Genomic DNA, 27,155 nt, shown 5'->3' on the forward strand with positions numbered 1-27,155 from the left:
TTCCCTTCCGGCGTTAGTCTAGACGATCCCGACTCGGTTAACCCGGATATAGGACGGATCGATGACTACTTGATTATCCAAAACCATATTTGCAAAATGCCTTACTAAGACAAATGGATCATGTTATGCACCCTAAACCTAATACGGTAAATGGATGTTTAATTTCCGTCTTGCATGCAAATCAACCATTAATCCAACTCGACATCTTATACTTGATACTTGGATTAAATCAACCGACTTAGAAAGCTCTCACATGTTAGGTTTAAATCATTGGATGCGCATTCATGCATTTAAACCGTTTTGTCAACTTTTGCATTCAACCAACCAAGATCGATCAGTAGAGGCCGCTAAACGCGGGCGGGATTGGGTGTCTGATTAAAGGGCTTCCCAATACGTACCTTCACCTCTTACTCAGAAACTTTGGATAGTGGACGACCTTATCCAGGGCGTACGAGAGTCATTCTAGAGATAGGATGCTAAAGAGGACGATTTTCTTATCTTTAGTACCTATATCAAACGCTGCTTTGTGCTTCGATTTGACCGAGGTATAAAGTGGAATTCGACGGGTTCCTGCATCCCACAAATGCTTGGTGAAGACTCGAACATCTCTAATCGTTTGAGGCCCTTACGAGACAAACCGACCGATCTAAAACGATTCGGTCGAAAGATCTTTACGCCGCCGAGCGTGGCTTTCAAAAAAGACCGCTGCATGTCCACAGATTGGCAGCGTGCGGGTGGCCCGTGACTACGGATTGGTAGGTGGCCCAAACCGAGACCGAGACGTGGCCCATGTCCACACTTCTATATACAGTTAGTTACAAGTTGTTTGACCAGTTAATCAAGTCAACTAACTAACTAATCTTCATACTTCCAAAACGAACGGGTCATATAAATGAGTAAGTTAAAATGTTACAAGAAGCATCGAATCTACTTAAATTCAGCCAACTAAATTTCCTTGTTTGATTAACCAAGAATGAATATAGTGATTTAGCCAATTTTTAAAATGAGCCGTGACGATCGATGTCGAGTTCGTTTAGCAAACGGTATTTAGTAATATCACGGATACTCACAAAGAGTTTGACAAAGCAAGAAACCATGGAGCTGCATATGGAATGGCTTGGACTTGGCGCTCCCACGGAGCCAGGTACACCGATCTATTGGTCCTTGATGCCGGCGCAGTTGCAATTTACAATATAGCGTCGTTGTAGGTCGGTACACCAACGTCCTCTAATGAAATTCGATTGGTATCTTGTATCTATCTTTATTTTGCACTTTCGCTTTGGAGCAGTGTAGTTGATTCATGTCGATGTACCGATGGGGATGAATTAATTAATCGGGAGAATAATACCTTTACAGAGGGGTTTGTAGAATAGGGCGAATTTCTAATTTTGGGGGAAAATGACGAAGATAGCAGGTGTAGTAGTGAGTTGTGATTGTGATGTTATGTGTGAGATTTATTAGCAACGTGGCATAATAATAAGCTTGAAGAAGCTTATGTCAGCATTTTGATAATGTGAGATGGCCTTAAGTAAGCTTATGTGAGCATTTTGATATTGTGACATGGCATTTATGACGTGGCATTAAGTAGATGTTTCAAGGAGTTTTTTTGAAAAGGTTTCAAGGAGCCTTTTAATTAAATTTTATAGATTATGAAATATTCTAGAACCATTATTAGCATTATATGATTTGGCAAAACTACGTAGTGTATTATTTTTTTTATTTTTTTTTGGAAAAATGTAAATATTCTCATACTGTATCAAATATCAAGAGTATCCCATTACAAACACATATTAGGCATAATCCATGAAATAGATTACCCTACATTCCTCTTAAGATTACATATCCAATCAAGGACATTGGCATTGTTACATTTGAAGGCACAATGTCACTTCACATTTAACCTGTCGCACTAACACTTCAGGCCTAAGCAACAGACACTCATTTGTTTTTTATATGTGATTAGAGCATCCGCAACAATGGGGTTCTCCATATTTTATCTCTCTTTTTCTTATTCGTCCACCTCATTTTCCACTAAGTTTTCCATCTACCCTCCTCAATCTATAACCACATTTATGCAACAATGAGATTCCCCATTTACTAGGGTTGAACAAAAAGTGGCCCGGACCGGCAAACCGGACCGACCCGGACCGGCCGGTCCGGTCCGGTCTCTGGGTCCCAAAAAATATGGTGACCGGTCTCCGGTCCGATCCGATCCGGTCCACATTAAAAAATAAAACTAAATTTGCCTTATAAATTAGTACCGGTCCGGTCCAAATCCGGAAAAAACCGGACCTGATGGGTTCCGGTCCGGTCCGGGTCCTCTCCTAACCGGTCTGGTCCGCGGTCTTGGGATATGTGGTTATCCGGTCCGCGAGTTCATCCGGTCCGGTCCGGTCCGGTTTTGGACCGGTGAACACCCCTACCATTTACATATAAAAATTTGGGAACCTCCCCAAAAGGAACACAATTTACCCTTACTTTTTTTGGGAACCTCCTCTAATAATGGTGGAGCCTCAAATTATGGGGAGGTTGGTGCATTAGTGAGGTTCCCCATATAAGGAGAAAAAGTGCATATGGAGAGGTAGTTCTACACCTTTGCGGATGCTCTTATAGTACCAGATGTCTGATGATGATCTCTGACTGGTGTCAGACCGAACTCCCTGCTAGGGATTGCATAACCTGGTGGACAAAGTGCAGGCAGAGATCGGCTTGCAAGAAACAGGATCGCTATGATTTTGGCATGCCTGATGTACGATCTGTGGCAGTATAGGAATACGTGCAGATAGTGTGTCTGTTGCTTAGGCCTGAAGTGTTAGTGCAACAGGTTAAAACTACATAGTTAGGTCAGTGTTGATTTTGGTTTCTTTGCAGCCAAGGAGAAAATAAGTCTTTCAATATTCAATGGAATAGATCATCTCTAAAATCATTTTGTTACACTAATTTTTTTTTGCAGGATCAGGATTTCCTCTTGATGCGGTAGAAGAGATCTAAAGAACACAAACAAATTTGTCATTATGGCCGAAACAGCTATTACTATTACTATTACTATTACTATGACTTGCTCCTAAAAAACTAATGTATGCGGTTTTTAAAATGCTCAAGCGCCTCACCTCCATGCACCGCGGTTTTACAAGAATGCGAATTACATTTCTGATGTTGCATCTACTTCCAGGGTCATACATCATCAACAATTACATATACAATTATACATGCTGAGCCCTTGAATTAACTATGTACATGTATACAGAGCTAAGAAACAAGCCTAATCATCTTTCTTTTTTCCAAGAACGCCTCATAAATGATCATTCCCTTGGGGTTAATTGACTACGTAATCTGAATAAAAGAATAGAGTCGAGTAGGATGAATGACCAGCCGGCAGTCTTAAATACTGTAGTGAGCTTCACTTGTCAGTTCATTATCAGAGGATTTTAACACGGTAAGATTCTGCATAATAGACCACATACTCATGTATGAAGAGCTTTCAATTTATGTAGGAAGTCTAAAATCTCTGTATAAGACGGATCGTCACGGTTCACTGGTTTACAAGAATTGATATGATCTGTTGACTCTAATACCTGTTCAGCAATAATCACGAAATCAAAAACAAAACCAAAACCAAAAAGCAAAGAAATATCAAAATTCCAGGGAAAAAAAAAAGATAAAATAGAAAGATTTCATCTATTACTCAAAAACTATCGGTCTGATTAGAATAATTAAAATGTTGAAGGCCTGAAGCTAAGGAAAAAGAGTTGTCATCTTGGATACTAGTATGAAATCCATATCCGACTCTTACCTCTCCGACAATTCTCCTATATGAGGCAAAAATGGGAGGCATGTATGGCAAAAATGTATGACTATATGAAGCACTTTGTAAAGTTAGTTTGATGTTTAATGATTTTAAGCTTTAATTCTTTAACATCTTTATATTTCGCTTTAAGGTCTGGGTTGGATTAGTGGATTTGAAGGTAAAGGGAGGGGAGGGAAATGCAGGGAAGTGATTTTCTTTCTTTGGTAAGGAAAATAAAAGTGGAGGGATTTGGAAAGGGAGGGAAAATGAATCTTTCCACTTTTCTACTACAAGACAAATTATTTTCACTCCAACAAAAGAAAGAATTAGATGAAAAACTCTCCCCCTCCATTCCTCCTATCCTTCCTTCTTCTCCCGTTCCCTTCCCATAATCTTGCTTCAAAGACACGCCTTGGACTTGTATTCTCATTTAATGACAGGTATCTAAAGAACTGAGTCAAAGGTTTAATGGTGTCCAATGCTCGTAGCATGTCCGAGCAACATAGATCACAACGCACGGCCGAAAAGAAATAGGTTACTGAACACAATCCATTGAGAGTACTGCAAACTTAAAAGTAACATCCTTACCACAATATCACCAAATCCGGGGTATGCTGATTCAATTGGCACTATCTCCATACGGAAAGCCCACCCTCCGTAACCCTCGACAAGCGGAGTTACCTTTGTCTAAAAATGAATAACCAACAATCAAGAGCGAAATATCAAATATGATTATGTAGCATAACCATTATAATAATGACAAATTTAAAGTATATACCTCACAAAAGCTAAGAACTTCGAGCGATCCTTTCTTGTGGAGTTGACGAATGAAGTCATTAAGTTCAACCAACCTAGGAGACCCGCTTCGCAGCTCCCCTATCTATCAGAAATAGACGAGAATAATTAAACTTAACACATATAGTATCTGACCACTGAGCGTAAGAAAGTTAATATTTCACACTTGATGTTGAATTGAGATAATCAGAAATAGAAAAGAGGACACCAACCGAAGGAGCTGGGCGAAGCACAAGGCCCATCCGCCAAGGCATATCTGCAAGTCTACTGCCGAAATGTGGACAGCTATAGAACACCTAGTACCAAGATAGAATCACGTATAAGTTTTCAATAAATTTTATTTGTCATTAAGAAAAGATATGAATCAAGAGCATACTACGCCGATAGTATTATTGACAAGGCTATTCAAATTCTCTGCCTTTGCTTGATGTAGCAGCTGCTTGACGACCAGTCCACCCATGCTGCGAACATGAACTACTTGAAATATTATGTACAAAATGGGCCAATAGATATACCACAGTGATCCCTAAAGATGTGTTAAGATCAAATTTGAGCAGAGAATGGGAGGGGAGAGGGTGGAAGGAAGCCAAGGAGAGGTGAGGAGAGGGGGGAATGGAGCACCGGAGTTTCTCCTCAAAACTTTTCCTATGTAAGAGGGATTTTGATTTGACTTGGGAAAACTAAAAATGCATTCCTCCATTTCCCTCTTCCTGCATTTCCATCCAATGCTATATAACCAAACAAGGGAATTAGTATCTCTCCCTCCCCCTCCCCTCCCTTTCCCTCCAATTACTTCCAACTGAACAAGCCCCTACATAAATAACCATAAGAAACAAAAGGAGCATGTGAACGATAGAGAAACTGGTACTGAGATGAGAAAGAGGACCTGTGCGTCACAAAAACAACTGGCCGACTCCCAATGTCTGCAGCAACAAGCTTATCTAGAAGCATCGAGCTGACTTCCTGAAAATTCCGCGAAATATTTTATGGCTCGTTAAGAAAGGAAGACTGCATTATGAAGTAAAAGAGTTGGCAAAAGCGAATACTGTGTAGTGTGTACAAAAGATAATTTAAGTTGAAAAGAAGAACTTATCATCCACATGACTGGTCTAAAACAAATTAATTATCATTAATATTATAATTGTAATTGGGAGGATTAGGCCCAAATAATAGGCGACTTGACAAAGTTAAACTTGCATAAAATCTGTTTACACACAAGGCAAACCTCTAGAAAAGACTTCTTAGTTAATGCTTTACCCAGACTTATACTTCATTTGGTTCTTTAATTTTGATTTTAAGATACTCCTCACAAAATAATAAAAATGATAAGAACCAACTGAATCGTAAGGAAGTACGAAATATTACCCCGGCCCAACCTATTATGCAATCAGTGTGAAGGTCCACAAGATTGGTGGTAAATCTACCCAAAATCTTAACATAAAAATAGATAACATCCAGAAGCTTCATATGAAGGAGAAAAGTAATTTATACATTGGGAGTTAAAGAAAAGTCATATAAATTTGATTATTTTATTATTAAATGATATAAAAGTCATATAAATTTGATTTTTAATAATATTTTAAATTATTATCTCAAATATGATATATAAATATTTATTTTAATAAAATTATTGATTTATCGTTGACCCAACGGGTAGATCAGTTCTGTCGGGTTCCGATCCTAAATTAATGGGTCATATCGGGTTAGGGTCAATCAGGTCGCAAGTCAAGATTTACAAGTCTTGACCATGAATAAAACGGGTCGGTAGGGTCAAGTCAAATTTTGATAGGTCTAAGCACGAGCCTTTAGAACATTGAGGATTTTTTTCCTAGTTAAAAATATTTCGTCCATTTTCGTTGGAGTCAAAAGGGCTTCCCTGGAATGCGTGAAATAATTAGGGGGTAAATTTTAATTGGGTGATAATTACTAAGGAAGTTAATTACTTGGGTAATGAGTTCCTTGAAGATAGGTTTGGCATAGGAGTAATAATTACTGACAAGATGTTTTACTCCCTTAATCATTACCCAGGGGGAGGGTGGGTAATGTATTACCCCTTCATGAGGGTAATAGATTCGGGAGGTGAATACTTACTCTCATACCAAACATGTAAAACACACCTTACATATTACTCCCTTAATCATTCCCCCCCTTTTACCCCCAATCCAAGCAAGCCCTTAGTATAAATACCATTTGATACAAGTGTGTCTCTTATTGAGAGGGAAAGATGAATAAATCTTACCCTCTAACGGACCTTATATGAAGATATACGTACTACATGATAATCAACTTCAAAACATAAGCATAATCATCAAACAGAGTACAGCTAAAAAATAGCATAATGACAGCTGGAAATGCTTCTACAAAAAGATTAAGGAGGAAACTGCAAACCTGGAGAGGAAGACTAGCTCCAGACCACTGAGTAAGATTTGTCTGCAATGAAAACACAAATTACAAGTGCATAAGTGCAAAGTGAAAACTTATTTTCCAAACGACAAAAGTGACAAAGTTCGACGCATATACAAATAAAAGTAAGCATTATACAAGTATACAACCTTCATCAACCTTTAAAGGTAATGTCTCCTAGGGCAAAATATACAAGGAACTCAATAGTATTTGGTGGGAAATGCATGTTGAGAAAAAATGTCAGATTACAACTTACGATGATGACAAATAACAGACTAAAAAGGAAAAGATTCTGAAGCGGGAACTTCAAATATGGACAACCAAAAGGAAAGTATGAAGTTTAAATGTGGCGAAAGGGAATAACTTTACAAATTTTAACATAAGAACTTAAGACCAACCTTATACTTAAGTGTAAACAAACGGGCATGAGGAAAATCAGCTGAGAGCCATTCACCTGGCCAAAACGTTCCTTGCTTCCCAGCCTCCTGATCTATTTTCTCTACAAGACCTGACTTAGTTGATGACTTGTCTTCAGATATGCGCCAACTCTTAAAAGGCCCTCCACGTAGACCATGAACAAAAACAACGTCTATTGGGGGGGCTTCTTGCTTCAAGTGCTCCTCCACAGAATCAACTGAATCAGCATCATCATCAGGTGATTCGTTTGAGGCACCGTAATTGGGTTTGTCAGCGCATTTCCAGTGTGGCAAATTGGGATTGATCAGAAATATCATGTCTTCATAACGAGGACAGACACGATTTTCATTCACAACTGCAGTACCAGATCCACTACTCTTCTTAGAGTCTAGAAAGCCTTCTTCATGGCAAAACACATTTAACAAAGTTGCTTTTGCATAACTTTGAATTTTGGGGTCATTGCATCCAAGAATTTTTCCATTAGCACAATCCTCAAGCCACTTACACCATGTTGCATCGGCTAAGATTGCCTTTTGGACTTTTGGTAAGGCTGAAAGGATAGTTAACAATCTTGCAGCATGCCTCCGGATATGAGAAGAGGGAGGAATCCGAATCTGTGATGGATCAGAGATGTCGGCTGTTGACTCAGTAGGAACATTTGGTCCACTGTCTTGTCCCTCCCTAACTCTCGACGCATCATATGCTTCAATAGCAGCAAGATTTTCATAATCATCTCTCAGTAATAAGCGCCGCAACAAACATAATACACCAAAATCAACTATTTTGTTTAGATTCAGAAGATCATCAGCACAAATTTCAGTCAGTGCTTTAATTCCCTTAAGGGTAGCCACGGCAGAGTCTGTAGCATCACATTTTGGGGTTTGGTCTTTGTTTAAGGTTTTGAAGGGTCCATAAAAGGTTCTAAATTAAGTAGATCTGAAAGAGGGAATAAGTCCCCAAAGCCATAGACAGTTCCGAGTTGCTTTCCAGCTAGATTCACAACCGAGTTTGCCAATTGACCAGCTATTAGTATTCCAGATTGAATGTTTGCCTGATCAATTTGAGTCTGCGAGTGTAAATAGCATCTCATAAATGATAAATCCACTTGTAGAACGATTTAACAAAATGCAACAATAAAGGAAGTACGGAAAGAATGATGTCTTATTAATTAAAAAAAGGGGGAAAAAGACGTGTGTATTCCAAACCTTCACTTTATCACTTTTGACCTGAGAGACCCCTTTTGCAGATGTAATCTTAGTAGAGCTCATAACTTCGCTCAATAAAATAGTCAGCCATCCTTGAGATATAGGAACAGAACATGGACCAAAATCCTCAAAAATAACTGAAAGGATATTCTTAGCAGACGATCTTGTTTTTTCAGAAGACAATTGTCCACAGGCCCAAGGAAGCAAGACACCAGACCATTTCAGACTTTCTTCAAGAGATAGATGAATTTCACTCTCACCAGTACACATCAATTCTAAGGCCCTAGCCAGTGCTTCTTGAATATCCTGATGCTTCATTGTTTGTTTAGCAGTGTCTCTCATTATACCAAGACCTTTCTCCATCAGAACTTTCTTAGCCCCTGAACTCCGCTCAAGAGATAGCAAGAATGCAGACAGAGCCACAAGTGCGAGTGAAATGTCGTCAGTTTTGCAAGCTTGAGACATCGTGGCGAGAAGACTAGAACTCCACCCAGAAACATTATCATTCAACTGGACATGGTCGTCCTCCAAAAGCAGACGAGCTACCAGACTCCCATGCCACCTCACTGATCGTTCAGGAGCGGCTAAAGCTGTCATGACCGCATCTCCATCTTGATCTAATTCTTGAATATGATTTCTGTTGACCTCTGAAGCCATTGCCCAATTTGCCAAGGCCCAAGCAGCAAAAGGCACAGCAACATGCTGAGAATGTAAATCATCCCAGAGACCAGGTACAACGGCCGACGACACATTTGCATCTTCATGAGAGCCATCATATCTTTTTTGATTCAGAAGGTTTTTAGATGTGTATTTGCTGGATTCTACATTATCACTATCAGGATAATCCAGTACCGCACTAGTTCTTGAAAATCCCAATACAGTAGTCCCACCAAGAATTTTAATACCAATGCCCTTCAATCCTCTGTCACCATCATCATCTTCATCGCTATGAGAATCATCAAGATTCAGGCCACCTTCAATTACTTGGATAGCTGACGCTATGTCTCTCATTTCAGCATTTGCTGAAAGACATGGCTGACATAGCACATTGTCTTTGCTGTCACAGTTAGAAGTTACAACATCCATTATTGCAGCAACAAGCATGCTCCTACCTTTCAAAGAATCATAAATTCTTGAATTCTGTTCCAATGAAAGCAAAAGGTTTTTATGGAATACAAATTCACTAAAGCATCTAAAAGCAACTAATCTCATGAAATGGCAAAAACCAAGATTTGAGATACAAAGGAAAAACACTGTTTTACAAGAAAGAGATACACACGATACCCAGAGACCCCAATACAGAGAAGTTTAGTGATGGAGAGTAACTGTTCTTATGAATCTCCATTTTCTACTGCTTCTCGTTCTCGCCTCAGATTTACATCCTCTCTTTTTCACCTCATTCTTGAAGTACAAAAATTTTCTCACTTTGATTGAATTGCTTATTATGTAAATTAGGCTAATTTTTCGTGGGTTTAGGCTGAGCAGGAGTAAGACTAAGTATTTGAGGTGCCAGTTCACTAAAGTGGCGGGGTTGAGATCGACAGAGGCAGGGAGTATTATTTTCGATGGGGATGTTGTTGAGGGGTCAGATTTCTTCAGATATCTAGGATCTATTATTCAAAAAGATGGAGAGTTAGACGGAGATGGGCTCACAGAATTAAAGCGGGATGGTTGAAATGAAAGAGTGCTTCAGGGTTTTTATGCGATAAAGATATGCTCTAAAGATTAAAGGGAAAATTTTATCACACGACAATTAGGCCTGCCTTACTTTACGGTTCCGAGTGTTAGGCCGTGAAACATTGTCACATTCAAAAGATGAGTGTGGCGGAGATGCGTATGTTGAGGTGGATGTGCGGACATACAAGGAAAGATCGATTAAGGAATGAGGTGATTAGGGAAAAGGTAAAAGTGGCGCTAATAGAGGACAAAATGATGGAAAACCGACTAAGATGGTTTGACCATGTGAGAAGGAGACCTATGGACGCACCAGTTAGGAGGCTGGAGATATGGAGGAGAGAAAAGGTCCCTAGAGGTAGAGGAAGACCCAGACAGACATGGTTGAGAGTGATAGAGCACGATATGAGATTTCTGGGGCTTGAGGAGAGTATGGTGACGGAGAGGGCACAATGGAGGGAAAGGATACATGTGGATTTTTAGTATTTGATGTTTTTTTGACATTTTTAGTGTTTTTATTTAATTTTAAAAAAATTAAATTATTTGTTCTTCTCTCCTTTATGACACTTTTTTACCAACCACTTTCTTATATATTTTACTTGGTTTACTTTTAAGGCATTCCGGATCCTTAATTCTATTTCGGTTTTCAAAATCGTTTTAATCTTTTCTCTCGATTTAAATTTTAAGTTTTTATAAAAGAAATCCGGAATTCGATTTTAAAACCTCTAAGATTACCTTGACTTTCCATTACATTTTCGCTCTCCCTTTTGTTTTTCATTCTCCCTCTTCTATTCGTATTTTGAGGTGTGCGTTCACCCATGGACGGTTCTAAAGGATGATTCACGTCAGCCGACCCCAAATCATTTTGGGATTAAGGCTATGATGTTGTTGTTGTTGTTGTTGTTGTTGTTGTTGTAAATTAGGCTACTTTTTGAAAATATTTTAGTTACTTTTGCGATGTCATTGAGTTCCCTAAAAGAGTAAGATTTATATTTCCTTATGAAACATGTAAATTTTATTTTGATTTTGTAATAGATCGACATTTAGGAATCGAGGGGTAAGAACTTCAAGGATAGGGCAACATCAAGGGTAGGGCAACAACAATTAGAAAAAGAATGAAGGAGAGAAGATGTTGAGGAAGAGGTTAAATCAAAAGTTTTGGTGTAAAGGGGGTTTGAAATCCCAAATCTCTTCTACAGGAACATAAGATAAGATAAACAGAGGCCAGAACTCACTGAATCATAAGACGCGGTGCTGGTGGCTTGACAGTGGTAGTGGTGTTTGAAGCTGACAACCATGGATAGTTGGTAATATGCGAGAGGATGGAGGGAAAAGACTTTTATCCTACTTTCATATTGTTTGTAACTTAAATACAGTCTTCGAAGATAACCTAAGAATATGCATACATTGAGACAAAGACCGCTAATCTCATGACCTAGAATTGCATATTGATGAAACGTGGAAACCAATTATCAGTAAACTGAAACTGACAAAAGAGGCAAAAATCTTGAAAAAATTTCTGAACATTCAAACAGGCATTTTACAACAATTAAAATCTTCAATAACTTCCTAATCACAACAGTCTAAAAGTGTGAACAAGAGAGCAAATCAATCAACACCGACCAAGTAACTAAACTCGTAAGATCAACAAGCCGCGAAAAAGTCCAGCACCAAGCATATTATGAAACTGATAGTAATGGCAAATTTGCAACAATTGACAAACTCCAAATACAAATCACCAAGCTCAGAAGTCAGAATAATGCAACGAAACACGGACAATAATCGTAAATGAGCCACACAATACAGTATAAGAATGTTACTCCGTATAATAATGTAAAGAAAGACGGACCTTACGAGAGCGGGGCTGAGAAGAGAAAATAAAGTGAAGAAGATAAGGAACAGCGTGAGGCCTAGCAAAGACCTCCTTCCTAACAACAGGATCAGCAATCAAATAAGCCAACGCTCTCGCCGCCTCGGCCTGGGTCCCACTAACTTCACCAGCAACAGTTTGAAGCAACCAATCAACAACCCTACCACCGCCAGCCGTAACAATAGCCAACCTCCTAGCTGCATTGGCCGCGGCAATATCAGCAAGAAAGGACGCCACACGGAACTCAAACCCGGAACGCACCTCGAGGTTGGCAGAGGAGAGCACAGATCGAAGGGAGTCCATTAGGACAGCGGCGGCACGACCGGTCTGTTTCATCCGGTGGAGAACTCGGGACGCGGACTCGGTGGAACGGGAGACAGCGGTCTGTAGGGTGTCTTGGGCGGAGGTGGAGGAAATGAGATATGCGCCGCCGGATACAGTGGCTGCAGCGGCGAGGAGGTAGGTGTATGGGTAGCGAGAGGGAGGAGGGGGTGGTGGTGCGGTGACGTGGAGGAGAGAGGAGTGTGGGGTTGGGCATTGAGTTGAGAGAGAAGGTGGTGAATGCGGCGATGACGTGGATGATAATAGGCGGCGGCGGTGGCGGACAGGTGTAGGATAATGGCGGTGCCGGATTATTCGGGGGATTAATCGAAGCATTGGATTTTGCTTGTTTGTTTGTTTTGGGGAAATCGTAAAGAAAATAAGTAAAATTATTGGGGAGGGAGAGAGGGGGGGATGGTGCTCAACTGCTGACTGGTGGGTGTGGGTGGGGGGGATTTTCCCGGGTAGAGCGGGGGAAACAGGGAATGATACAGCTCGGAGGGGAATGGATTTCGCAAAGATGCGAATTTTGGATCATCATTCTTCTCAATGACTTAACGATAACTCTATGCGGCTCATTATAGACGGGATATCCGTCTATACTTATAAACGGGTCAAATATCCACCCATTTTAAGTAAAATGGGTCAAATATCACCATTTTAACGCCAAATGTCACCAGTACCATTTTCATGTGATAAATTACCTGTTGTAGCTTAGGAAATGGCACTGGTGACATTTGGCATTAGGCCATGACATTTTTTTTCTTAAAGTGGGTGGATATTTGGCCGTCTTCTTATAACTATGATACATGCCATTGATATAATGAGAATTTGTGAAACAAATATTAGTAAGATGGCCGTCAATTTCATTCGTATTCGATCGAAATTCGATCAACCCGATCTTAAAACATGAATGATAATCGAACTTAAATGGATGAGGACCAAATGGTGGGATTGAATACAACTTCCGTATTTATGCTAGAGATTAACAAAACTAAATATAGGACCTATCTAAAATACATGTTTTTGTAAATTACAGTTGCTCTGACTCCTAAAAGTATAATGACGACTATACATGAGATTAGATATGTTTCCAATTTCGGAGTAGAGGATAGGAAGACATAAATTTAGTTATCATTGCTCATTGCATATATGATTTACAAGCTCATATATGATGGACGGCATGTAGGCGAGAGTGCGAGACCAATCTTAGAGAAAAGAAGACGGAATTGGGCATGTAATTGCAGTTTGTAAGAGATCAGCAAGTTGGCCATATCCGACGATATGATGAACACATAGTTGTTGAATTTGCTCGCGGACAATAGAAGGTAGATCCCAAATGTTTCAATTGTGAGTGGAAAATGGGGCCAGCCGGTAGTTTTTTTTTTTTTTTTTTTTTTTTTTTTTTTTTTTTTTTTGACAGTAGTAAAGATAAAAGTCTAACATATCTGGATAGCGCTTTTACAAGCAAGGCTATGCGCTACTTCGTTTGTCGACCTTGGGATATAGCTAAAAGAAAGACAATGGAAAGAACTGCTAATGGCAAGGATTTCTTCAAGGATCTCTTTAGTCAGGTGGTGGGCTTTCTCCATTCCTGCAAAAAAAGCAACTAGCGGTAAACAGTCCGACGAAATTTCCACATGCCACCGTCTTGCCTCCCTAGCCCAAAGAACTGCCGCGCGTAATCCCATAGCTTCCGCTTGTAGAGATGACTCCGCCTTAATTGTCATACACTTTTCAACAATTTTCTGACCCGTTTCCGTGTATGCCACCCATCCTATGCTTGCCTTTTCCCATGTCTTCCATCCTGCATCAACCATTACCCTAATACACTCACAGTTATAACCTGACCCAACTGCATAAAAAGGTTTACTCTCTCTTAACCACCTCCTCCTTTCATCCTCCATATCGGCCATATTTCTAGTCCTTTTCTCTCTTTCCTTAGAATATTCAACTAAAGCCACTTCTGCCATACCAACTTCTAGGACCCAGGTGCTTAAGAGGGTAGTTGGGTGGAATTTTTCCTTTTTGAAGAGGATTTTATTCCTTACACCCCATAAGCACCATAATGTAGCCATAAATCTTAACAACAGACCATTTGTCTCCTCAAGTTTACCCATGTAGTTAACCCAATGTATTATCCATTTCCTAATGTCTATAGTACTATCATGTGTAACTCGAATACCTAGTTCATTGCAGGCCCAAAACCTCTTTGAAATCTCGCAATCCCTAAAGAGGTGTTCCATTGTCTCAGTCACCATCCCCTCATTATTACATAATTTACAACTCGTCTCAGCTGGGATCGTCCTTTTTTAGAAAATTGTTTCCTACCGGTAGCGTATCAGTAATGATCCTCCAAAGCAATAATTTCCACTTTGCCGGTCCCGGTAGTTTCCATAGTTTACTTCTGCAAAAAGCCTTTTCCTCCCACCCAACTCTAGACCTATCCTTTTCCGACCCATGCATTTCTATGAAATTCGTGAATACCATTCCATATCCACTTTTCACATTATATTCTCCCGTGCTACTATGCGGCCAGAAGATAGAATCCTCCCTTCGGGACAGAAAAATTGGCATTGCCAGAATTTTGCTTGCAGACTCCTCCGAGAATAGATCCCGTATCTTTTCCTCATTCCAGTTTCCCCTTTCATCCTCCTCCCCCTCAATGTAAAGATCCTTTACCTTAAGGTTTCTAATGTTACCCACATCTACTGAAAGATTATTATTTCCAGCCTCCGCATACTCCCCTTCCACCCATTTACTAGTCCACACATTCAGCTTTGATGATCGTCCAGGTTTCCATCCCATATGTTTCTGGATTAGATTTAGACCATGGAGAACACTTCTCGAGCCCCAGGAAAAGCCCGACTTCTTCCTAATAGATCCCTCATCTCCTACCATGGCATTGCCCAATAATAATTTCCTGAAGACACGACTAAAATAAGAATCATGCCCTTTGGCAATCCTCCATCCATGTTTAGCTAACATGGCTTGATTCAAGCATTCAATGTTCCTTATACCCAGCCCACCTTCGCATTTCGGGAGACTAAGGAATTTATGACTATACCAGTGGATTGTTTTTCCAGATTTACATCCTGCCCACCAAAAATGTGACAAAAGAGAGTTGAGTCTATGAGTCACACTTACCGGCACTTTGAACACCGATAGAAAGTAATTGGAGAGATTTGATAGGACAGAAGAAATAAGGGTTAGTCGTCCCGCTGGAGATAGAAAAATTCCGTTCCACGATGTTATGCGCTTCATTACATGATCAATCAAGTGTAACACCCCCATACTCCAAGTGCCTTACCAGGACCACTCAGGTATAAGGACGCCACCATCTCGGTTACCCGAGGCATGATAATCATAAGACAATGAAGAAACATACTTTATTAAATAAGTTTAAGTGATTACATTATAAAACCAAAGCTAACAAAAGGAATTACAAGGTTCTCATACGGTCTCTGACTAAAACTATCAAAGCTACTAGACTTCGTCGGACACGCGGAAGACTTCTAACCGCCACGTGATGACTCATCCGGCCTATCCCATACGCGTCATATCACACTGCTCAATAATCGCTCACCACCCCGAATGGATCACCACGATTTTAAAACATTTAAACGGGTCGATACTAATCACACAATTCAAAACATATATCAACAATAAGATAAACAGACAAAATTGAATCACACACACACACACACACCACCAACTCCCATCGTCTCAATACCGACCGTCCACTGGACCGACCCGCCGATGGGGGACCGCAGCCGTTCCCACCTAAGCCCCGCTCATCGTACGAGCGATAACCCTGTCCATTAATGTGCACATCCCCTTCCGTGGCGGGTTCCACGAAGGGCGAAACTAGGGCGTGAGATCACTCCCGCAAGTGACCCCACTAAGCCGAGAACGCATCTCGAGAACCATCACAAACACAACCACAATCACAATCACAATTACAATTACAATCATCATATCAATCGACTAACTACAGCACATCACCAATATCCCATTATGGGACTAATCGAGTAGGAAATCCTACCGGATAGCACAACACGCGAGATGGTATCTGTTTGTCTCAAAACGCCTCTTCTATGAACTCTCCTCCTACCATACAACACATAGATACTACTATTCAATTACTATTCATAAAAACCCCCAATTCCTAAATTAGGGTTTCACTAATCTTAACAGAACATTATATAAATTACATTAAAAGCTTACCCTTGACGCAAGGAATCCAACGACACAAACTACGATGCAAACCGACCGTCTGAACTCCGGGAATTGTCAAGAACGCGATTAGGAAGAAGACAAGTTGCTTTCTCTCTTAAACAGGTTTTAGGTTTTGTAAAAAGTGATTTAGAACAAAGACGAATTGGTTTAAATACCTTAATCGCGTAATTAACAAAACCCGAGAAAACTCCCCCGTAAAACCGGACACTCGATCGAGTACCCAAGGTACTCGATCGAGTACCCCCCTACTCGATCGAGTACCCCAGATACTCGATCGAGTACCCAACAGGTCAGAAACTATTATATTTCGCAACTTGCCCTTACTCGACAGAGTAAGGGCTACTCGATAGAGTACCCCAAGACTTATAAATACGGAGTATTACAGTCTTCCCTCCTTAAAAGGAACTTCGTCCCCGAAGTTCAATCCATACATAAAAACAACCATACTGACTCGACCAAGACACAACAACTTAGCTAAGGACTCGAGAACCCGACCGAACATAGAACATGAACTCTTAACCCCCATTCTACCAACTATGTTTACTTCCATAGCATGACTCACTATATCGTATCTACCACATATATGTCTCTCACGACACCAACTCCACACATAATCAACTACCATCCTCTAATGCTGCTAGCTCCATAATATCATCAACTATCAACATCAACTATCAAACCCAATACCAAGACACTCATAGACATCAAACGGGATGTTACATTCTACCACCCTTAAAAAGGAACTTCGTCCTCGAAGTTTACTCACACTCGCAACCTCATCATCCAACTGTCAATACTAGCGAAATATTCTCACACTCCTAAACATCACGCTACTACAAGCACGGTCATGACCTTTAATAAAATCACCCACAACATGAATCGATCTTTTATTCTACATCAAGACTCAACTTCCGAATATATTACCATATGTACAACCATCAAAATCTGTTTTATCGCACCCTACTCCTCTTAAGACAAATGTTACGTCCTCGTAACTCGCTAATACTAAACCCTTAGCTATATTATCTCATTATCCTCATCACCACCCTATGTCAAAGATAACTGCCTATAACCTCATTTCCATAATCACTCCTATTACTCAAGGCTCTCTTACTTCAACAGTTCTCATACTTCAAATCAATCTGCACACCCCTAACCTATACCATAAGGCTCGTAGCAAAATCACCATACTAACTCTTCATTATTACTGCCAACAACATACCTCTCTACGTAAGGCACTTATCTCCCAGAAGCATAACTCACGGTCCGCACTCGTTACGTACTCGCACACTAGATCCTCAAGTTCTTTCTTTCATAACCGCAAAATTCATACACACTTAGCATGACACTAATTTCCTTAACACCCTACACTCACTGTCTCATCAAAAGATTATGAACTACCTGCCGCTTTCAGATCATTACAACACATGTTCCACGAATCATTTTCCATTACCATGTCTAACGATGTCTCATCTGAAAACAAGATCAACTTTACCGTAACAACCTCTCACAACCGTGTCCCATCAACAGATTATCACTGTCCCATGACAACAACGAAACATATTCAACTCCATTTCATATCATACTCTACCTCATTCTTAACTTAACCCGGTAAAGAAAACATCAATAAGCAAGACAACTGTCTACATGTTCAACCAAAACTCACAGAGAACAACAGCAACCAAAACAACAATCTATGTATAACTGGTATGCACTTTCGAAAACTCGAATCATAAACATCCCGCCTACTCCACCACAACCGGTGACGGCATCACAACACCGCCACCAACAGCCACACCGTAGTGCGAAAATACCCGCATCACAACACTAAATATCGAGCCCGGATCACCACCCGAGGCACTACAACCACATCGATAGACATCACAACTACATACGATTCCATAAATACTGCCTCGGAAATAACCTTTCGGACAAGGAAACTTACTCCAATCCACTTTACTCTATCACAACGCAACATATTATATGAAATAACAGATAAGCATCTCATGAACATCATCTCTACCATTTCACGGAATACACGTGTGTTATTAATACACATAAAATTATAACTAGCCATGTCAAATTAATCAAATTATTACCTTTTTGAATATCATTCAATTAAACTACCGTGTCCAACATATATATATTACAGAACATTCATAAAATAGCTTTATAATTATCACACCGAACCACTTCTTGTGAGGTCAGAACCTCACACAAACATTTACACATATCATAGACCCGTAATCACAACCAACTAGTCAATCCCGACCACGTAAGTTACCACTCAACAAAGGTTACTCGTCGTCCGAGCTTAACTCGCATGCCCTCATCACATTCTTCCTTCGCATCACCAAAGACCTTCGCCATACATAACCATACCGCTAACACTCATTATGAGAAACCACCTCCTAAGACTATGTCTTATACTTCCTGACAACCGTACTTTTATCAATTAGGTCTTTACAAAATCGGCCTCTTTAGAATTGCCACTTTTCTAATATACACTTTCCCTTAACCACTAGTCAAAGACCATAACACTACCACCGTCCAGGACATCAAACCTCTTCACTCACCTCTAAATATCATGATTTCTTTTCTATCTTTGGTTAACATCCCAAACAACGAACATCGAATCCATGAACAAAATTATCTCAACGTTCTTCCCAATATTTTCCTTAATTGAATCATCGTCCATTTCTCCACCAAAATCTCATATTATGCAGATATTCTTCCAACTTCTTACTTTCCTTAATTCCTCGAAACTCATTATCAATCATGTTGTCCTGAAACTCCTATATAACCTTGCCTAACATCTTCGTGATACTATCACACATTTCGATGATTCCTTACCTTTACATCACATAACTCCGGTGAACATTTTCCTCAGCTTACTTTTATCCTTCTTTTCTCTTTACACTCAATAATACCAATTTAATAGCTCAACTCCTTATTACTTCTATCTAACCCTTTTGTGCACCAATTACCTTCTCATCGCTCCAAAACTCAAATCCCATTATTTTATATCGATATCATCTCCCTCTTTCTTACCACAAATATTCTCTTATCATGTCATCCATCACCCTTGCCACTAATACATCCATAGAATCAACATTTCTTGTTCAACAATTGCATCTCCTTCTTACATCTCTAGAAATCAAAATTCCTTTCATACCGCCAATTACCCAAGGAACTCACAAGAGTTTCATCTTTTAATAAACCTCCCAAACTCACTCACTGTCTATAAATACACCTCGCGACATGTCCCCACAAAGTTCACTATATATTACTCTTCTCAACCCCCCTTTAAACGAACTTTCACTACCTAAATCCATAACCCACACGACTCCTAACCATTTCCCTCCTTAACTCTTTACACATCTCAAGCTGCCACTATCCACATTCTTACTTTCAATCTTTTCATTCTCACGTTCATTATACTCACATCATCCTTTGTCTATATTCACTTATTTCTACATTACTCAACACACAATCATATCACTCATCCCGTCTCGCAAAACGTGCGCCTTGCCTCAATAAACTATACCAATCTTCCTTTTCTTTTTCCACCATCTATCATAATCACATATAACTCATGTCCTCCCCACCGAACTCATACTCATCATAGTGCCACTCTTTACATCAAAAGATTGGGTAACTTACGCTTTCAGGACCAACACATACGTAAAACAATGCATAAAGAAATAATACAACACCTTTGAATTAAACATAATATGCAACGAATGTCAAAAGCCAAACATATGACCCGAAATACGCATATGACTGCAGACAGACCCACTCGATCGAGTACGAGAACCTACTCGATCGAGTTGAGGCTACTCGATCGAGTGCCCAATCATGCTCGATCGAGTGCCCCGACTCGTAACCCAAACAGACCTTCCGATCTCGACTTACTCGACCGAGTAGCCCGGCTACTCGATCGAGTGACCCCATACTCGATCGAGTGCCCGAGGTACTCGATCGAGTGCCCAAAAACACGATTCTGGTCAAAATAACGACAAGTACCCACTCGATCGAATCAAACCCACTCGATCGAGTCATGCAGACTCGTGAATACTACCCGCATGTTATCTCACATACCCTAACGTACTATGCATTCATTATTATTTCAACATTATGATTACAACTACGCATTCAAATCTGCGCGACTCCTCATACAATCAACAAAATAATCTACTTCGTGTTATTAAGTGCCACGTTATAAAATGACCATCATGCTTTTCATCCAATTCGTTATACAAAACACATATCATTGAACCTCTATTCTTCATGTTACTACTTACCAAAAGTCAAACATTACCACCTATCATGCTCATATAACATTCAACTTTCAATCATGTATTACTCGCATGTTTTAAATTTTCATAACTTTTCATAACACAAACCACACCCATACACTACAAATCCTATTTCCATGTTGCTAATACAACAACATTACAAATCCACTTCATCACACATCGTCATATACGAACTACATTCTTTTCCTACCATATCATTCATCATTCTCATATACCTTTTCAACGATTCCAACCATCATGTCAACCAACTATCATGCAACATGCTTTCAACAAACCATATACAGCACAATTAACATACACGTCGCACATATACACACGGACTCCACGTTCCCATACCATGTGACTGGCTTAAGTATCATGGGGCCAAGATTTTGAAGTGAGGGCGCCTACTCACCCAAAACCTAGCATCAGGTGGGGCTCCCATTACACATACACCAGGTTCATTTTATTAGACTCCCTATGTTCATTATGTTCATTTGTTACAGTTCCAAGATCGTCGCTACGATACCATTTGTAACACCCCATACTCCAAGTGCCTTACCAGGACCACTCAGGTATAAGGACGCCACCATCTCGGTTACCCGAGGCATGATAATCATAAGACAATGAAGAAACATACTTTATTAAATAAGTTTAAGTGATTACATTATAAAACCAAAGCTAACAAAAGGAATTACAAGGTTCTCATACGGTCTACAACTAAAACTATCAAAGCTACTAGACTTCGTCGGACACAATGGAAGACTTCTAACCGCCACGTGATGACTCATCCCGGCTATCCCATACGCGTCATATCACACCGCTCAATAATCGCTCACCACCCGAATGGATCACCACGATTTTAAAACATTTAAACGGGGTCGATACTAATCACACAATTCAAAACATATATCAACAATAAGATAAACAGATAACCGAATCACACACACACACACACACACCACCAACTCCCATCGTCTCATATCGACATCCCTTTGGACCGGACCCGCCGCTGGGGGACGCAGTGTTCCCACCTAAGCCCCGCTCATCGTACGAGCGATAACCCCGTCCATTAATGTGCACATCCCCTTTCGTGGCGGGTTCCACGAAGGGCGAAACTAGGGCGTGAGATCACTCCCGCAAGTGACCCCACTCAACCGAGAACGCATCTCGAGAACCATCACAAACACAACCACAATCACAATCACAATTACAATTACAATCATCATATCAATCGACTAACTACAAAGACATCACCAATATCCCATTATGGGACTAATGCGAGTAGGAAATCCTACCTGGATAGCACAACACGCAGATGGTATCTACACTGCCTCAAAACGCCTCTTCTATGAACTCTCCTCCTACCATACAACACATAGATACTACTATTCAATTACTATTCATAAAACCCCCAATTCCTAAATTAGGGTTTCACTAATCTTAACAGAACATTATATAAATTACATTAAAAGCTTACCCTTGACGCAAGGAATCCAACGACACAAACTACGATGCAAACCGACCGTCTGAACTCCGGAAATTGTCAAGAACGCGATTAGGAAGAAGACAAGTTGCTTTCTCTCTTAAACGGGTTTTAGGTTTTGTAAAAAGTGATTTAGAACAAAGACGAATTGGTTTAAATACCTTAATCGCGTAATTAACAAAACCCGAGAAAACTCCCCGTAAAACAGGACACTCGATCGAGTACCCAAGGTACTCGATCGAGTACCCCCTTACTCGATCGAGTACCCCGGCTACTCGATCGAGTACCAACAACAGTCGAAACTATTATATTTCGCAACTTGCCCTTACTCGACAGAGTAAGGGCTACTCGATAGAGTACCCCAAGACTTATAAATACGAGTATTACAGTCTTCCCTCCTTAAAAGGAACTTCGTCCCCGAAGTTCAACCCATACATAAAAAAACCATCGACTCGACCAAGACACAACAACTTAGCTAAGGACTCGAGAACCCGACCGAACATAGAACATGAACTCTTAACCCCCATTCTACCAACTATATTTACTTCCACAGCATGACTCACTATATCGTATCTACCACATATATGTCTCTCACGACACCAACTCCACACATAATCAACTACCATCCTCTAATGCTGCTAGCTCCATAATATCATCAACTATCAACATCAACTATCAAACCCAATACCAAGACACTCATAGACATCAAACGGGATGTTACATCAAGCCTTTAAAGAAAGTCTTCTTTGAACCCTGCACCTCTGTGGGTAAACCCAAATATTTACCCATTCCTTTATTTCCTTTTATCTTGAGAATCTTCATGCAGGTCCTTGCATTCCTAATCTTCGTGCTAGGACTAAAAATAATCCCAGATTTTTCCTCATTTATAACTTGCCCTGATGCATCACAATAATCAACTAGCAATTTGTGAAATTCCTTTACAGACTCATCTTTATCCTGTAGGAAAAAGACCGCATCATCCGCAAAGAATAGATGAGTCAATTGTCTTTCCCCTTGCGCTAGAGTGATACCCCGTAGAGTACCCTTGTTTTGTAGTCGTAATACATTTTTGGACAATACATCCATACACAACACAAACAGATATGGCGAAAGGGGGTCTCCCTGTCTCAGGCCACATTTTGGTTGAAACAATGGAAGGGGGGCACCATTGAAGAGCACTTGATATGACACTGTCGTTACACAGTTCATTATAATTGTCACCAGTCTAGGTGGCAATCCCACCTTAAGTAATACAGCCTTTAGAAAGTCCCAGTTAACCCGATCATACGCCTTACTCATATCAGCCTTGAAGGCGAATCGACCATTCTTTCCTTTTTTGTGTGAGTTGACTTTGTGCATGGCTTCATGAGCAAGTAGAATATTATCTGAGATGTGTCTACCTGGGAGGAAAGCGTTCTGAAAATCTCCGATAAGATAACCCATCACCTTTGCCATCCTATTTGTGATACATTTTGATACAATCCGCATGAGAACATTACAAAGGCTAATCGGCCTGTAGTCATTAACCCCTTCTGGATTATCACATTTGGGAATGAGGGTGATGAAAGTTCTGTTCAATTCTTTGAGGATCGAACCCGAATTAATAATTGATAGGATCGCCTTCGTAACATCCTTCTTGACAAAAGCCCAGCATTTCTGATAGAAAGTAGCCGGTATTCCATCCGGGCCCGGAGATTTTAGAGGGCCCATCTGAAAAACCGCTCTCCTGACCTCCTTGCTCGTGAAAGGTCGTTGTAGCCAGTCAGCATCATCACTTTTGATAGTTGAATTCCAACTCATCAAAAGTTCCTCCCTTATTTGCGTATGATTGGCATCATGATTCCTGCAACCTGGGTCGAAGAGATTCACAAAATTTGCTTGGAAAATTTGTTTTATCCGGTTTGAGTCAAAAACCCAGTTACCGTCCTCCTCCTTAATGCCTAAGATAAAATTTCTTCCCGCCCTCCCCTTAACCCAGTTAAAGAAAAATTTTGTACATGTATCACCTTCTACCGTCCATCTCAGCTTAGCCCGTTGTCTCCAAAAAATAGCCGCAGCTTTTGAGAATTCCTTAACATTTTCATTACATCTTGTATACTCCTCATCCTCACCATTTAAGATGGCCAGGTCCATGCCCTTTTCTAAATCCTTATCAAAATCATCCCATTTTTTGTTCCACATTTGTCTCTTATCCAAAGCCCATTTCTTCACTTTGTGTCGCACCAGTGCCGTTTTTCGTACCACACGATAAGCAGGAGTTCCTATAAAGGCAGTCATCCATGCTGCCTTAATAATTTCCATACACTCCTCATCCGCTAATACCCAAGCATCTATCTTATACGGTTTCTTGCTTGTATTTTGTGTAAGATGAAGATCAAGCTCAATCGGGGCGTGGTCCGAAATTTGTATCGGATAGTGTTTAATTCCAGTATTCGGAAAAATACTCAACCAGTCCTTGGACCCCATTGCACGATCAATTCTTTCATAGACGCGTTTATCACCTTTTCTATTATTGCACCACGTGAATCTTGGTCCTTTGAATGGGATGTCGACCAACTCATTGTTAATCCGCCATAGGTTAAATTCATAAGCCCCTTGTATAGTTCTTGTACACTTACTTTGTTTATCATTCCCATATTCTACTTGATTGAAGTCACCCACTATTATGTACGGGTGTTGCAATGATGCAATGCAAGTTTCCAATTCCTCCAAAACCGCATGTCTCAATTGAACACACGGTGCCCCGTAAAAAAGAATAAGATACCATAAACGACCATTACATTTCTTCACTAAAAGCACGATAAAATTATTACAAGACACGACATGGCTCATACTAGCCTCCTTACGCCACCCTACCCACAACCCACCCGAACTTCCAACAGCATCAACACCAACAAAATTTGCAAAACCAAAAGGTCTAAAGGTAGGGTAGAGGTTACACGCATTACACTTCGTTTCAATAAGGAAAACAAATTCATAGTACTTACTACTTAGTAACGCTCTAAGCTTTGGAATTGTAGGGGCGAGCGTATTATTAAGACCCCTACAATTCCAGATTAGGCCAATCATGGGGAAAGAGGAGATTGATCTGGCTCAACCTCCGCAAAACCCTCCTCAGTTGCAAAGATCCCATGAGTCGAGGAGTCTTCCATTTCCACATCATCAATACTCATTCTGAAACTTTCCTTGATCTTCATCGCATTCTCCTTCCAGCTTCTAATCCCATGGCATTTCTTTTTTGCCAAGTGAAGCAGGTAGCCTTTTGCTCTATCAAAAGAGCTCACTGCCTCCTCAGGAACCAAGTCTTCAGTAATCATTGTGGAGCATTTCCTCTTTCTGGCCTTAGAAGTGATTTCAGTAAAGTCATTTGCACCAGTAGAGTTGTAGAGGCAATTCGCCAGCCCCATGAATCCATCAGTTATACACTTATTGTCCCTTCCTTCATCCATCATTGCAATGAGCCTGGATGAGACTCCAGCTCGTGGAATATTGAAAAATCCTTGAGATCCTCCCTTCCTTGCTGATAAGTTAGTCTCCATCACCTGCCCTTTTCCTTTTTTATCTTCCCCATCCTTGCTATTCCCATTGCCCCCCATGCCCCTCATCACGACCTCTTCAAGTGGCATTAAGGATGAAGATCCCAGCTGCAGCTCCAGATCTTTCCTGACAATAGCATCAGGAATAATAGATAGAATATTGCGTTTCCTTCCCAAGTCACTCTTTGTGCCCAGATCCTCCTTCCCCTTGACAGAACTTTCAGCACAGTTCAGTTGAAGATCAGTATTGACATGCCCTGCGGCAACCTTACTTTGTATTTCAGTGTTTGCATTCTCTGAATCATCAGTGCTTGAAATCAAGTTCACAGCCACAATAGCTGTCATAGCACCTTGCCCTTCAATGTCAGAATTTGTATTCTCCTCAGTCATTCCTCCATTAACTGCAGTTGGAATTGTAACATCAGAGAAGTTCTCCATTTCCATTTCAGAGTCTGAACTGATCAGGATAACATTCGTGTTCTCAGTTTCCAAACTTGCGTCAGCTTCATTGTTCAATTCTCCTCCCATTCCATGCTGTTCCCCATCAGGATAGTGATATCTAATAGGGATCCCACCTGGTGGTGGATCAAAGGTCTGGTTTAGCCCACGAAAATCAGCTTGAGCTCTTGCCCATTCCAGGTCACTTTCCACTCTGCTTGCAATTGCACCCTGGATCCTTCTGTCTCTGTCAAGTCCTCCTCTTGGCATTTGATTGTTCTCCACCACTGCATATGCATCTCCCACCATAATATGTGCTGCCCCTGCCTGTAAACCAGCTCTTGCACCTGCATGCACACCAGCACCTGTCTGCAGACCAGCCATATTCCCAACATGTCCCCCTGGTTCCTCAAAGTCTTCCCCTGCACTATGATACTCGTCCTCATTATTTCCATTATTCTCCTCAATCCATCCTCCTGCACCCCTTCTTTCACTATTTTGCCCTCTCTCATTTGCCCTATTACCCCTCCTTTCCCCCATCCTCTGTGCACCCATCCCATTCTGAACAAAACCATTTCCCTGATTTCTTACCGCCTCCTCCATCACCACATCCCCTGTATGAGCCCTATCTCTAGTACCCAAACCAACATTACCCGCCATACTACTGTTTCCCATACCAGCATCTC

The 27,155-nt window shown here is 40.6% G+C and overlaps 3 protein-coding genes across 3 annotated transcripts; all 3 read right to left on the reverse strand.

The window, feature by feature from the left end:
* Positions 1-3,085: 3,085 nt before the first annotated feature.
* On the reverse strand, positions 3,086-13,006 carry LOC141596868 (uncharacterized). The gene is given in 11 exon segments (XM_074417137.1): positions 3,086-3,575; positions 4,376-4,474; positions 4,566-4,667; positions 4,795-4,878; positions 4,959-5,043; positions 5,469-5,545; positions 6,971-7,012; positions 7,384-8,312; positions 8,315-8,468; positions 8,608-9,747; positions 12,131-13,006. Coding segments are annotated over 11 exon segments (3,501 nt in total). The 5' UTR covers positions 12,809-13,006; the 3' UTR covers positions 3,086-3,464.
* Positions 13,007-13,911: 905 nt separating this feature from the next.
* Positions 13,912-14,718, reverse strand: LOC141595208 (uncharacterized). Its single transcript, XM_074415178.1, has one exon. It carries the CDS (start codon positions 14,716-14,718, stop codon positions 13,912-13,914), a length of 807 nt encoding a protein of 268 aa, XP_074271279.1.
* Positions 14,719-14,764: 46 nt separating this feature from the next.
* LOC141595209 (uncharacterized) lies at positions 14,765-15,460 on the reverse strand. The gene has a single exon (XM_074415179.1). It carries the CDS (start codon positions 15,458-15,460, stop codon positions 14,765-14,767), a length of 696 nt encoding a protein of 231 aa, XP_074271280.1.
* Positions 15,461-27,155: the final 11,695 nt, after the last annotated feature.

This window comes from Silene latifolia, chromosome 8, assembly GCF_048544455.1.
Source record: "Silene latifolia isolate original U9 population chromosome 8, ASM4854445v1, whole genome shotgun sequence".
NCBI lineage: Eukaryota > Viridiplantae > Streptophyta > Magnoliopsida > Caryophyllales > Caryophyllaceae > Silene > Silene latifolia.

Coding starts and splice junctions, on each gene's coding strand:
- LOC141595208 (XM_074415178.1), bottom strand. CDS start 14,718: ATGGAACACCTCTTTAGGGATTGCGAGATTTCAAAGAGGTTTTGGGCC.
- LOC141595209 (XM_074415179.1), bottom strand. CDS start 15,460: ATGTTAGCTAAACATGGATGGAGGATTGCCAAAGGGCATGATTCTTAT.